General features: G+C 38.8%; 2 protein-coding genes across 3 annotated transcripts in view; one reads left to right on the forward strand and one right to left on the reverse strand.

Annotated features, from left to right (window-relative positions):
- The window catches only part of LOC131159735 (TOM1-like protein 5), an 83,972-nt gene extending 72,009 nt beyond the window's left edge, over positions 1 to 11,963 (reverse strand). Inside the window, exons 1-2 of one of the 2 annotated variants that reach the window (XM_058114877.1) lie at positions 11,629 to 11,963; positions 11,152 to 11,391 (exon numbers count right to left, since the gene is read on the reverse strand). The gene's annotated coding sequence lies outside the window, so the exon portion shown is untranslated. Of the gene's footprint in view, positions 1 to 11,151; positions 11,392 to 11,528 lie in introns of both variants that reach the window. The other variant, XM_058114876.1, reaches the window with a different exon arrangement.
- LOC131160033 (uncharacterized) lies at positions 56 to 2,765 on the forward strand. The gene is made up of 4 exons (XM_058115319.1): positions 56 to 404; positions 504 to 908; positions 1,062 to 1,123; positions 2,598 to 2,765. Exons 1-4 carry the CDS (start codon positions 56 to 58, stop codon positions 2,763 to 2,765), a joined length of 984 nt encoding a protein of 327 aa, XP_057971302.1.
- Positions 11,964 to 12,321: the final 358 nt, after the last annotated feature.

The raw sequence follows: 12,321 nt of genomic DNA on the forward strand, positions 1-12,321 counted from the left end.
TGTTGTCCCTCTTGTGTGTGTTCTAAGGGAAGTTGATTCTAAGGAAATACCAGTCATGGGGTTTCTCTATGAGATGATGGATTCGGCGAAAGAAAAAATTGCTGCAAATTTTTCTAGAAATGAGAAAAAGTATGGACCTATTTGGAGAAAAATAGATGACAGATGGACTCCACAACTTCATCACCCTTTACATGCTGCAGGATATTATTTAAATCCCCAATTGCGTTACAAAGAGAACTTCTCTGATTGTGAAGAAGTGAAGAAAGGACTATTTGAATGCATGGATAGAATGTGGACATATGAGGAGAGGCTAGCTGCAGACATCCAATTGGATTTGTTTGATAATGCACGAGGGTATTTTGGGACTCGAGTGGCTGTTGACTCCAGAATGTTGAGAAGTCAAGGTAAAAATAATATTTCAGTAAAAAATAGTTAATTAGTAGTACTTTATCCTTGTTTCTTCTTATAACTTGGAACTTAAACATGTTCTTTTTTATTTGTAGCTAATTGGTGGAAGCGTTTTGGGACAAAAACCCCAGAATTGATGAATTTTGCTATTCGTGTTCTTAGCCTGACATGTAGTGCTAGTGGATGTGAGAGGGATTGGAGTACATTTGAGCAGATTCATATGAAAAAGAGGAATAGATTAGAGCACAAGAGATTGAATGCTCTAGTTTATGTCAAGTACAACACTAAACTGAGGGAGATAGCTACAAGAAGAAGACAAAATTATGATCCAATATTGGTGCCAGAAGTCGCTTCAGATGATGAATGGATCACAGAGAAGGAAGAACCTATCCTCCCAAAAGATACTTCTTGGGTTGATGATGTCCTAGATGTTGATGCTGTTAGAGCTTCGCCCATGGTACCTCTTGAAGGAGATGATGCTCAAGCAACACTAGCTTCTGGTAGCTCGCATTCTAATCTTCCTATAAAAAGGGAAGATTAGTGATTATTGTGAGAACTTGAGTGCATACATATCAATAGTCATTTTTTAATCTACTAATTTATAATTCTCCAATTCTCCTAACTCCTAACCTATAGCTTTATTGAATTTGTAGGCACTCAAGAGAAAGGCAAGGGGCCAACATTGGAAACAATTAAGGAAGACAATGATGTTGAAGTGGGAGAAAAATTATTACTGGAAGAACTCCTATTTATTATGATGAAGATGAGGACGTTGATGAAGATAAGGACATTGATGAAGATCTTGATAGTTCCCTCTTAACTTTGTTGATTAAGATTTACTAGAATCTTAGAAATTAGAATCTTGGATGATGAGATATTGTGATGTTGTAATTTGGCTTTTTCTCTTCTTTTTGAAACTTATGGCTTATTTTTAACATGCATTGTTTGAGTTTGTTAGCTAAAATTGACCTATATGATACTTAAGAATTATGAATGCTATTTTTTTTCCATTATTCTAACATTTTTCTCATTTTAATACTATATATATAATTTTTTATTTATTAATTATTTTAAAAAATAGAGTCCCAAAAGGCTTACGCCACGCCTCGCCTTGCGGAGGGTAAAACGCCTCGCCTTACGCCTTCATCTTTTAAAACACTGGTTATGAGTGCAGATCACGGAAGTGTTTTTAGGGTTCAGAGGCTACTTGATTGGACTTGACTATTACATATCTTCGAAGGTAGGGGTGGCAAAACAGGTCACCCGCTTAATCCGTTTAATAAACGAGTCGGGTCCAGGTTGACTCATTTATAAACGGATCGGCTTGTATTAAACCCAAACCAGGTTTAAACGGGCAGGTCACCCGTCGGGTTTCAACCCGTTTTGCCACCCCTACATACAGATTGTAGGATTACCTTTCTAGGCAACGCAATGTGAGATGATGCTTGGTAAGATGATTGATACTGTAGCAACCTTGAATACTCCTCCTCTGATATAGACACAGCACGCGGTTCACTCAAACAAGTGATTAACTAAGGAACCATACTTTTGGGATTTGCAAACTCCATCCCAACATTCACAAACTCAGACCAATGACCATAGGATTAATTGTTGGAACAATCGAAACAACCATGAAGAAGATGACCAACCATGAACAAGTCGCAAATAAATCAGTACAAGACTGCCACAGCACCAAGAAACTCAAACACAACCCCAAGAAAACCCACAGCACTGAAACAATTGGAGAAGTGAACCACTGAAACTAACATAGAGAAATCACCAACTAACTTATATAACACTGTCGTAGCCACACAAAAAACAGCTTATAAGCACTATCATTGCTCCAAGAAAGTCACCAATGACTGTTACTAACACTGAACAACAACTGACGAATTACCACGAGTGCATGGTTAAAAAAAGATTGGATCTTTGAGCAAAACACATGTCCAACAGCATTATCTTTTTATATATAAAAAAAATTAGATCACTGAATCAAAAACACAGAAAATCCCACTGTTTCAGACCCAATAAACTCAATAACCATTGATAACAGCTTCACGAAGCATCAAACAACTTCCTTGGTGCCACACTTGAGCAATTAAAAAAGTGAGATCTTTGGGCAAAAAACATCACGAAAAACTCCAAAAACATGTTAATAGAGAGATTGGATCACTGCCGGATCATTTCAGGTCAAAACCATGCCTGAAAGGCGGCTTCACAGGCCGGCACGTGGGATTGGCCCTGGCAGCCTTCATCCAGCGCGTGAGGGCACATGGGACACTGGATGCGTGAGGGCGCATGGGACACTGCCTGGAGGTGGGATTTCAGTGGGGGAGGTCGGCAGTGTCTGTGGGTGACTATGGTGTTGGTTTGGACAAGTCTATAGAGGATTTGATGTTCTCAAACTGGCAGTGTCACCCAGAAAATTCCAGCGACTGGTCTGACTTTCTGCAGCTGCTGCTGGCTGTTTTGTAGGGTTATAGTATTGCTGAAAAATCTTCTATGATGGTAGACATGCAGCGGATTTTGGGTTTCAGGCTTCGGTTTGATGGTGGTGGTAACACTTGGGGTTTAGGTTTCAGAATCATGCTCTGATACCATGTTGAATAATTGGGTACAATGGAAGACCTAAACTCAATGATAGATCTTTCCCTGTATTTATAATATATGTCAAGTACAATTGGAATGACCATAATACCCTTACTAACTTACACTTATTACAAACCAAACTCTAACAATTAATAATAATGCTAAATGACTAAATAACCATTAACAACTGAGATTGGAAATTCCATTTGACTTATTAGTGGTAAGAGGAGCTTAGATGAAAGAAAATAATGAGGTATATGCTAAAACATTGTTAGGTTACCACTTTACCTAAAAGCTTAAGCTGTTAAGTTGTGGGCCAACAACGTATATCAAGCTTTAACACTCCTCCGCACGTGTAGCCCGACAGCATGTGAAGAGATACACACACGATTGAGAACACCCATTACAGGGAATGTAATAATTTTTTAAACACCAGACAATAAATACAGGCAACAAGAGTAAAACTCAGGACCTCCTGATATCCTGCTCTGATACCATGCTAGGTTACCACTTTACCTTAAAGCTTAAGCAGTTAGGTTGTGGGCCAGCAATGTATATCAAGCTTTAACAAACATAAATAACCTAAGAGTTGGGACAGAAAGAGAAAAAAGAATAGGATAGGGCCTGCTGAAACCAGGTGTGACACCTGCCAGCACTACAAACCAGCAGCAGCCGCCTAGCAGCTCTGAAAACCAGCAGACGACACCTAGCACACAGATGGCCGCACTGCAGGATCCTTCTTGTCACCAGCTGCTGCGGTCCTGCCACGTTTCCAGCCTAGAAGAAGACACTTGGCAAGCAGCTGCTGTAGCCATGCAGAGCAGCCTCAACACATAAAAGAAAATACCACAAACTCTTGTCGCAAACCCTAGTTCTAGAAAGAGACAGAGAGAGAGAGAGAGAACTCTGTATAAAATCAAGGAAATTCAGAGGAAATCAGGAGAAAATATAGGAAATTCAGAGGGAATCTTATACTAAGTTTGAAGAAACCAAAAATCAAAATAGTTGTTTTTAATTTTCATTTATTCACAGAGGGATTTTGGGTATTCAAAGGAAATAAGGATAGAAACTTGCATAGAGTTGAATTCTAGTAGGGGAGATATAAGCTTGTTATTTCTAATTACTTTGATATGACTGCCTATATGTTTTCTTTGGTTATCATAACTGCAAATCTTGTTTAGTGGGAAATTTTCATGTGGTAGATATTCACCTTGTAAGGATGATTGTTATACTTGCTACAAAAAAGCTTGTGTATGCATATGTTGAATTCATGTTATGTGAAATAGCTGGCACCATGTGTTTTTGTGGTTGTTATATTGTTTGAATTTGAGCAAGTAGGGATTGTGTCTCCCATGGGTGAAAGACACTAAACCTCCAGAGGGAATTTCCGCATTAAGCATGGTTGGCCAAGCTAGAATTTGGCACTTGTTTGAGATAAACTGTGTACTTAGTTGGGACAGCAAAAACTGTGTGCATTCAAGCTTAGAATAAAAAGTGTGTCCTACATAGTGTTTTGAATAAAGAGTGTGTTCATGCACCTTATGATTATGCACACATGTAAGAAATCATGTGTTAAGTATTGAAATCCCTATTCGAATAAGGGGGAATTAAGAATATCTATTGAGCTTGTGGTTGCTCACCCGATTCCTTGATAAATTCAGGTTCGAACTGAAGGAGAGCTCCACTTGTTAAATTCTCCAAGAGACTAGCATTTTGACATTTATTACAGGTTGGCAAGAATACAATAGGGATACTAAGCATGTTTACTATTGGCAATTATGTATGTAGACTAGGAAGGGTGAAAAATGTTGTACGTAAAGCACAACCAAATGTAAAGAGCCCGTAACTGAAAGTATAACTAAAACATTCTTAGTTACCTTATGAAATATATATATGTATCGTGTGTTTTCAACAAATATTTACTCTAACTTGGTTTCTAACTTGTTTCCAAATGACGAATTAGCAAAATAAATTCTTGCCTAGGCCTAGTGGCCCCATCAAATTTTAGATGGAGTCATGGCCAGTCATGTGCCAAAAATAGGTATGTGATACATACAATTGGCATGACATATGGCACGACCAGGAGATCGTTAGCATCTTATTTCCAACCATTTACAACTTGACTTGCAATAAAAATTCCTGCACCAAACAGCACCTCCAAACCTCATATCAGGAATTCTTTTAGAACATTCCCTTCCTTAGAAATGTGGAAGATTGGGAACTCCACCAGCTTACAGACTTATTCATCTATCTTTCTAGTTTCTAGCACCAAAATAGCATAAATCGCCCAGTTTGGACCTTAGATAAGAAAGGGGTCTTCATCATTAGATTTTTCTGCAAGAAACTCTGTCCTTCAGAGTCGAATAGTAATAATTTTCCCCGGACTCATTGGAAGACAGCTGGCCCCACAAAAGTTGCCTTCCCTGCTTCGGAGGCAGCTCATGTTAAGCTCCTGACTTTGGATAATTTGCAAAGAAGGGGGCTGTCCATTGCTAACACATGCCCCCTTTCCATGGTCGAAGTTGAATCAATTGAGCATATCCTCCTTCATTGCACTTGGACCAAGAATCTTTGGAAATTGGCTTTGAATTTAATAGGACAACAGTGGGTTATCACCAACTCTCTTAGGGGGGAACTCTAGGCCTAGAGATGGATTCGGGCAACAAAAGAGAAGAGGAAGGCTTTGTCTCTCATTCCCCACGCAATTTTCTGGTGTTTGGAAAGAGAGGAACAGGAAAGCGTTTAAATAACTCAACCTCAACGCTTCAGATAAGCAAAGTGCTATGGTTAACGGCAATTGCCAGGCAGCATAATGGAATTGTTGTAAATGATTTTAATGTAATCTTTGATCTTTGTGACACCCCTCAAGATGGTTGATTTTCTATAGTGAGATGACATCCCCTTGATGCCTTTTCAATAAATTCCCTTTATTTATCAAAAGAAAAGGTAGAGATACAATTGAAGAGGGCACCATTATGAACTCAGTACATTATCCTGAGTCAACTTGTGGCGTAGCAAACACCACTAGCAAAAGTAAGGCAAGTTGCAGAGGCCCAACCTAAAAGATAACAGGCTTAGGATCCCAACCAAATGGGAAGAAGAACCACGAAGTCCTTATGCCAAGCTAGTCACCAGATAAATGTTGTCACTGTCAAAAGTACGTGCATCAATCCAACAACTGCCCAAACAGAGGTAGGGAAGAAATCAAAGCAAGTCAATGTTGTGGTACATGAACAACCCAACCCAAAGAGTGATCTTGAGTGCAAAGATGAGCAGCTAGAATTTTTTTATCCAAATGATATACAAGATGGGAAGGAGAATCGTATTCCTTCATAGTTAGAAGATCGTTATTAGCTAACTCGAGATGGAGGAGCCCCAATGCCCTCAGCATTTTTCGGACAAAACAAAATCAAGTGGAATATCTATGATGTCATCACAAATAGTAGCAGTAGCAAGAATATTGTGTCCAAAGACATTGTCATAAAATTTTGTCAAATGAGAAGCATCCAATCCCATATAAGATATAGCAGGAGTAGCGACAATATTGTGTCCAAAGACATTGTCCTAAAATTTTGCCAATTAAGAACCATCCAATCCCATATAAGATTGATTGAATTAAGGCAGCTGGCAAGATCAAAGTACGCGAGTAATGCTTAATTCCTTTTTCTATTGAGAAGTATTGAGATGAGGTTTTGTGTGATATCATGGACATGGATGTATGTCTCCTACTATTAGGATGACCATGGTAGTTTGACCTGAATTCTAACCACGAGGATAAGGATAGTGTTTAAAATCTTCCAAAGGGTGAGACAAGAATTACCTTCAACCCTATGACTCATCCTAATCACCCCAAGGCTACCAAATCCAAGGAAAGTCTACATTCTTGATTATTCCAAGTCCAATAGTCCATGTAGATGTAAAACATGCTCCAGTGAGTAATGCTTTCATGGTAAAGGATGAGCAGACTATCAAGGATGCGTACCAACCATGGTACAAACTTTATTAGTTCAAGGAAGCATTGTCAGATGGCTTTACCTACAAGGTTACCACCCATGTGGGATACATAGCACCACAATCAATCTTGTTCCTAGAGCCAATCTTCCAACCCTACCACACTACCATATGAGCATATAAGATGCAATAGAGGACTGACTTTCAACACAGGAAGATTCAAAAGAGCATGAGCCCTTGTGCAGTGCATGCATTATTAACCCCAAAGTAGGATGGTAGTGAGTGAATGCGTGTTGATAGCATGCAATCAACAAAATCACTATTTTCTCGTTCAATGCCAAGAAGACATGCTAGATATGTTGGCATGTTCCATGGTGTTAAAAAATTATGACTTACAAAGTGGTTATCACCAAATTCACATTAGGCAAGGAGGCAAGTGGGTATACAGCCTTCAAAACCAAGGAGGGGTCATACAAGTGGTTGGTTATGCCCTTCAAACTATTCAATGTGCCTAGCACTTTTATGTGCCTGATGAGCAAGGTTCTTAAACCTTTCATTAGGAAATTTTGTGTACTTTATTTTGATGATATTCTCATTTATAGTCAAAGTGAAGATGACCATTTACATCACATATGGGGAAGTACTAACCATAGTATAGGAGAATAAGCTATACAATAACATAAAGAAATGTAGTTGCATTGCACATAAGATACTCTTCATAGAGTTTGTTATTAGTGTAGAAAGAATAAATGTGGATGATGACAAGGTTTGTGCAATCAAAGATTGGCCCCACCCAAAACATTGGTTTATGAAGTTTCCATGGGTGGTTTATGAAGTTTCCATGGGTAGGCAGTCTTCTACCACTGACTTATTAGAGGCTTCAGCTCAATCATGGCTCCAATTATGAGTGTCTCAAAGAGGGAAAGTTCCAATGAAGGGAAGAGCAGGACACAAGTTTTTCCTTGATAAAGGAAAACATATTTGTAGCTCCAACTCTAGTAATGCAAACTTTGAGAAGGTATTTGAGCTAGAATGTGATGCTTCAATTGAGGGAGCTAGTGCTGATCTTTCTCAAGAAGGCCCACCAATGGCATTCTACAATGAGAAGTTGTGTGAAGCTGGCGAGAAGTGGCCCTACAAGTTGAAGTTCTACACAATTTTCAAAGCCATCAAAAACACTAGAGTAGCACTTATTACAGTGGGCAACGGGAGTTTGTACTCGACACCGACCACCAAGCTTTGAAATACTTCAAAAAATCTTACACTGGGTTTCCTACTTGCAGCAATTCAATTTTGTTCTAACTTGGGCCATCAGAGTGACGTGACTGATGTGCTTAGCCAGCAAGCTTGACTACTATTCACTATGCACACAAAAGTAGTGGGCTTATTACTTGAAACAGTTGTATGTATAAGACAAGGATTTTCAAAATTGGAGGCATAAGTTCCATTAAACCAGCACAAACAATGACCTTGTAGGAAGAATCTTTGTTCTTTGGTAGCAAGCCATGCATCCTCATGGGTTGCTAAAGGAGAAGCTGATCTCCAAAGGTGGGGCTTCAATGGGCACTTGGATCTCAATAAGCAGTGGCTTTAGTGAAAGCATTATTTTTGGACTCAATTGAAAAGATACATGACCAAGTACGTCCTATAGTGTGTGATTTGTAAGAATTCCAAGGGACGATCTCAGCGTCTAGGCTCTACATGTCGTTATGTTACCCATACCATCAAAACCTTGGCAGGATATTTCCATGGCCTTTGTGTTGGGTCTGCAATGAACTCAACAAGGTATTGAGTTTGTTTTTGTTGTGGTTGACAGATACATGAAGATGACATGCTTCATACCATGTACGAAGATATCAAATGTGTATCATGCAGCTAGTTTATTCTTTCGCAAGGTGGCCCGCCTACGTGGAGTACCCATGTCAATCACATTTGATCAAGGTCAAAAGTTCCCTACTCACTTATAGTGATTGCTCCAAATTGGGAAGAAGTATAGCATAGTAGTTCATTCCACCGTCACAAACTCTTGGCAATGGTAGACCAAAGCAATGGGATCATGGCCTTCCTACAGTTGAGTTAGCCTATAATAACATGGTGAATAGATCTATGGAAAGATGCCATTTGAGATCGTTCATCATAGGGCCCCACAATATACCTTGGATCCTGTTCCTTATACCAAAGATCTAGTGGTATAGTATTGCTGCAAAGAATTCAGCTGATTGAATCTAGGCAATTCAATCCAAACCCAAGGAAAAGCTAGAATGGTCCAAAATGAAGCACAAGGAAGCAATTGACTAAGACCGTCGCAAGAAGGTCTTTAAAGAAGGAGATCTAGTGATAGTACTTATGCGTTAAGAGTGACCGTAGCAGGTACCTTTAACAAGTTGAAGCAAAAGAAGACTAGACCTTGCACAATTTTATAGAAGATCAATCACAATGCTTACATGGTGGACTTGCCAGAGGATTTGCATATCTTACAACCTTCAATGTTGCTAATCACTTTTGAGTATCATTCCCCATCTGTTCCTATATATCTAAGCTTTAATTCGAGGACAAGTTTATCGTAAGTTTGGGGGTGGAGGGGGGAGCCTAACATTAGGCTACTTAATATAGTTGTAATCTTATCTGTTATTTATTTTATCTTATTTTGGGATTTTATGAGTTGGCTGAAGGTTTAATGACAAGTAGGCCACTTGATTTTAGGTGTGGCCTAATTTTACTGACCTTTTGCTTAATTTTAGGGTTTGGGACCATTGAACCCACACACCATTTTTTGATTAATAAGAAATTCAGTTTTGCTTTTATCCACGCTTACAGGAACCCTAGAATTGATATAGGAAAAAGGTAAATTGCTCGGTGCTAATACCTTGAACACCCTATGCTTCCATTTCACACCAAATGGAACACATTCTGGCAAGAATGCCCTAGTTCAAGTCATTACACAACCATCTTTTTTATCAGAGATATCACACAAGCAGTTGAGATTATGCCTTTAGGATCTTCCCTAACTCCACATGCTTGATGATAGAGAAGCAATGACAGGGTTTCCATGTCATTGAGAAAATGAAGAAAACAAAAAGCAAAGGAATAGACCAAAAATGCCATCCTAGAGGAATATATTACAACAAACACAATCATATTCTTAAGCATAAATTCAAAGCCATCAAAAAAAATCAAACTGCAAGATCATGCATATGGCATACCTTTAGAATACACCTACTAATTTCGCAATACAAGGCAATTGACCTGAATAGCATAGCACTTAACTAACTAAGTGCACATCTAAGTTGAGATGCAATATGCATACACCAATAACTCATTTTAGCAAATGGCAAACATTTAGTCGGTGTGGACCCATTCACATTTTACTTTACTATGGTTGTCATGTAAAACATTAATCAAAACTTGACAACTTCAAGGGCCAAAACCTTTTTCCATTTTATGAAATGAGTGAAGCACCCAAATATAGTTTGTTAATACAATACATATGAGAGAAAAGGACAGCCATGAACCTATGAAAAATTCTGTATTAGAAACAACAGACAAAGAAAAAAGGTTCTTTTTCTAATACTACTTTTTTTTTTTTTATGTCACCAGGTGTCCCAAGCTTACGCACCAGACTAATCTCACACCTACGCCAGCCATGCCCTCGACCAACACGTAGGAGGTAAATCGCGGATTTGCGCTGCACGCAGTAGAGTTCGAAGCCCAAACTTCACCTTTGTCCAAAACCATCAGATGCAAGTCCTTACCACCTGTGCTTATGCCACAGTGCCTTTTTCTAATACTATTGTTCATATGCTTGGTTGTCATTTTTAATTAGAGATCTCTTCCAGCCTTAATACTTTCCTACTCAATTTGAATAGGATTGTTACCCACCCAGAAAACTATCAAACTCAATTAAGACCAAAGGCTGCTTACATTTCTTGGGTCCAAAATAATGAAAATAAATTTTGTAACTCAAAAATATGAATTTCTTTTCCTTCCCTCCATTTTCAGCAACCAAACCGAGCTTTAAGGCATTCTTAGTTTTCATAGATGTTCATTCCACGGAGAGATGCAAAACTGCCATAATTACCAAGAGAAAAAAAACCTGTCCACAAATAATCTATTTAAAATAATCAATCCTCTGTTTAGTAAGAGGAAGAGTGTCAAAATTTTTGTGTCATGTAAGTTGAACTACCAGTAAAATGAAAAACTTACCAAAAGTAAGCCAAGTTATGACCAGCGACGGCTTCTGCTTTTCAATCCGCTAGCCCCAACTAATAACAGCGTCGGGATTCAAAGCACTTCTTCCAACATTTCCCACGTTTTCTCAGCAGCCAAACAGACCCTCAAGACAGACCAAACTCGCAGCTCAAGCCCAAGTGAACTACTTCCAGATCCCAACACGGCCCAGTTAAAAAATCAAAGCATAATCACGAACAATTGCTGAAATTTCCCCTATAAATGACAAGAATCACAAAAACTGAGCACTATAAATAAATCAGAGAACTCAAGAAGTACCACTTTGCAACGAAATTTTATTTTTAAGTTAAACAAAAGAAATATGATTAATCAGAAAACATATTTCCTAATACACTGAGAACGAGCGACGATAACAAAACGAATCCGCAGAAGAACAAATAAAGTCTGAAAAGCTTCAGCATTTCCTCCACTCTCAGGGCCTTTTTTCGGTACCTGCACTTTTGCTTTCTGATTTATATATAAGCCACTGCCGACAGTTCAGGTAAAGAAATGGTTGCAGAGGTAGTCACGACACCGCCATTGATGGAGAGTGAAGACTCAAAAAGCCGTCCCTAACAAGTACTTTAGCAGGAAAAGCAGAGATCGTATCACGCGCCGGCGAGCCACCGTGTAGTGCAGGCGTCGAACGAAGGAAGCGAGTCCGTGGATGTTTCGAACCCGCGCGAGTGGGGCTGGCACGTGAACTCGGAGACTAGCTTTGCTTTGGTTCGGACAGCGCAGATTCGTTTGCCGTAGGAGCTGAAAAAGGGATTTCTGTTACAGAACTTGCTGGAGGTGGGCGGACAGTTGTCCTTTGATGTCGTGTCGTATCCCTATTGGTCAAAAAGGATTTTTATTTTTTTGGACACCATTAAAATTTAAGTCAAAATTTAAGGAATTTCTAATTCACATTTTTTTACTTAAGTTGATTTTGTTCATTTATTAGTTTGAAATGAGTTTTAATCGAATCGAGTTTGAACTCGAATTTGAGCTTGACTCATTTATATATTAAAATGAGTTTTAGTCAAGTAAAACTCAAGCCGAACTCAAGTTGTATATATGCAACACGAGTTGAATTCAGAAAAATAATTTTAAGTTCAAGTCAAACTCAAATTCACTTATAAATAAACGAGCTGAATTCAAAAC

This window comes from Malania oleifera, chromosome 7 (genome assembly GCF_029873635.1).
Source record: "Malania oleifera isolate guangnan ecotype guangnan chromosome 7, ASM2987363v1, whole genome shotgun sequence".
In the NCBI taxonomy this organism is placed as follows: domain Eukaryota; kingdom Viridiplantae; phylum Streptophyta; class Magnoliopsida; order Santalales; family Ximeniaceae; genus Malania; species Malania oleifera.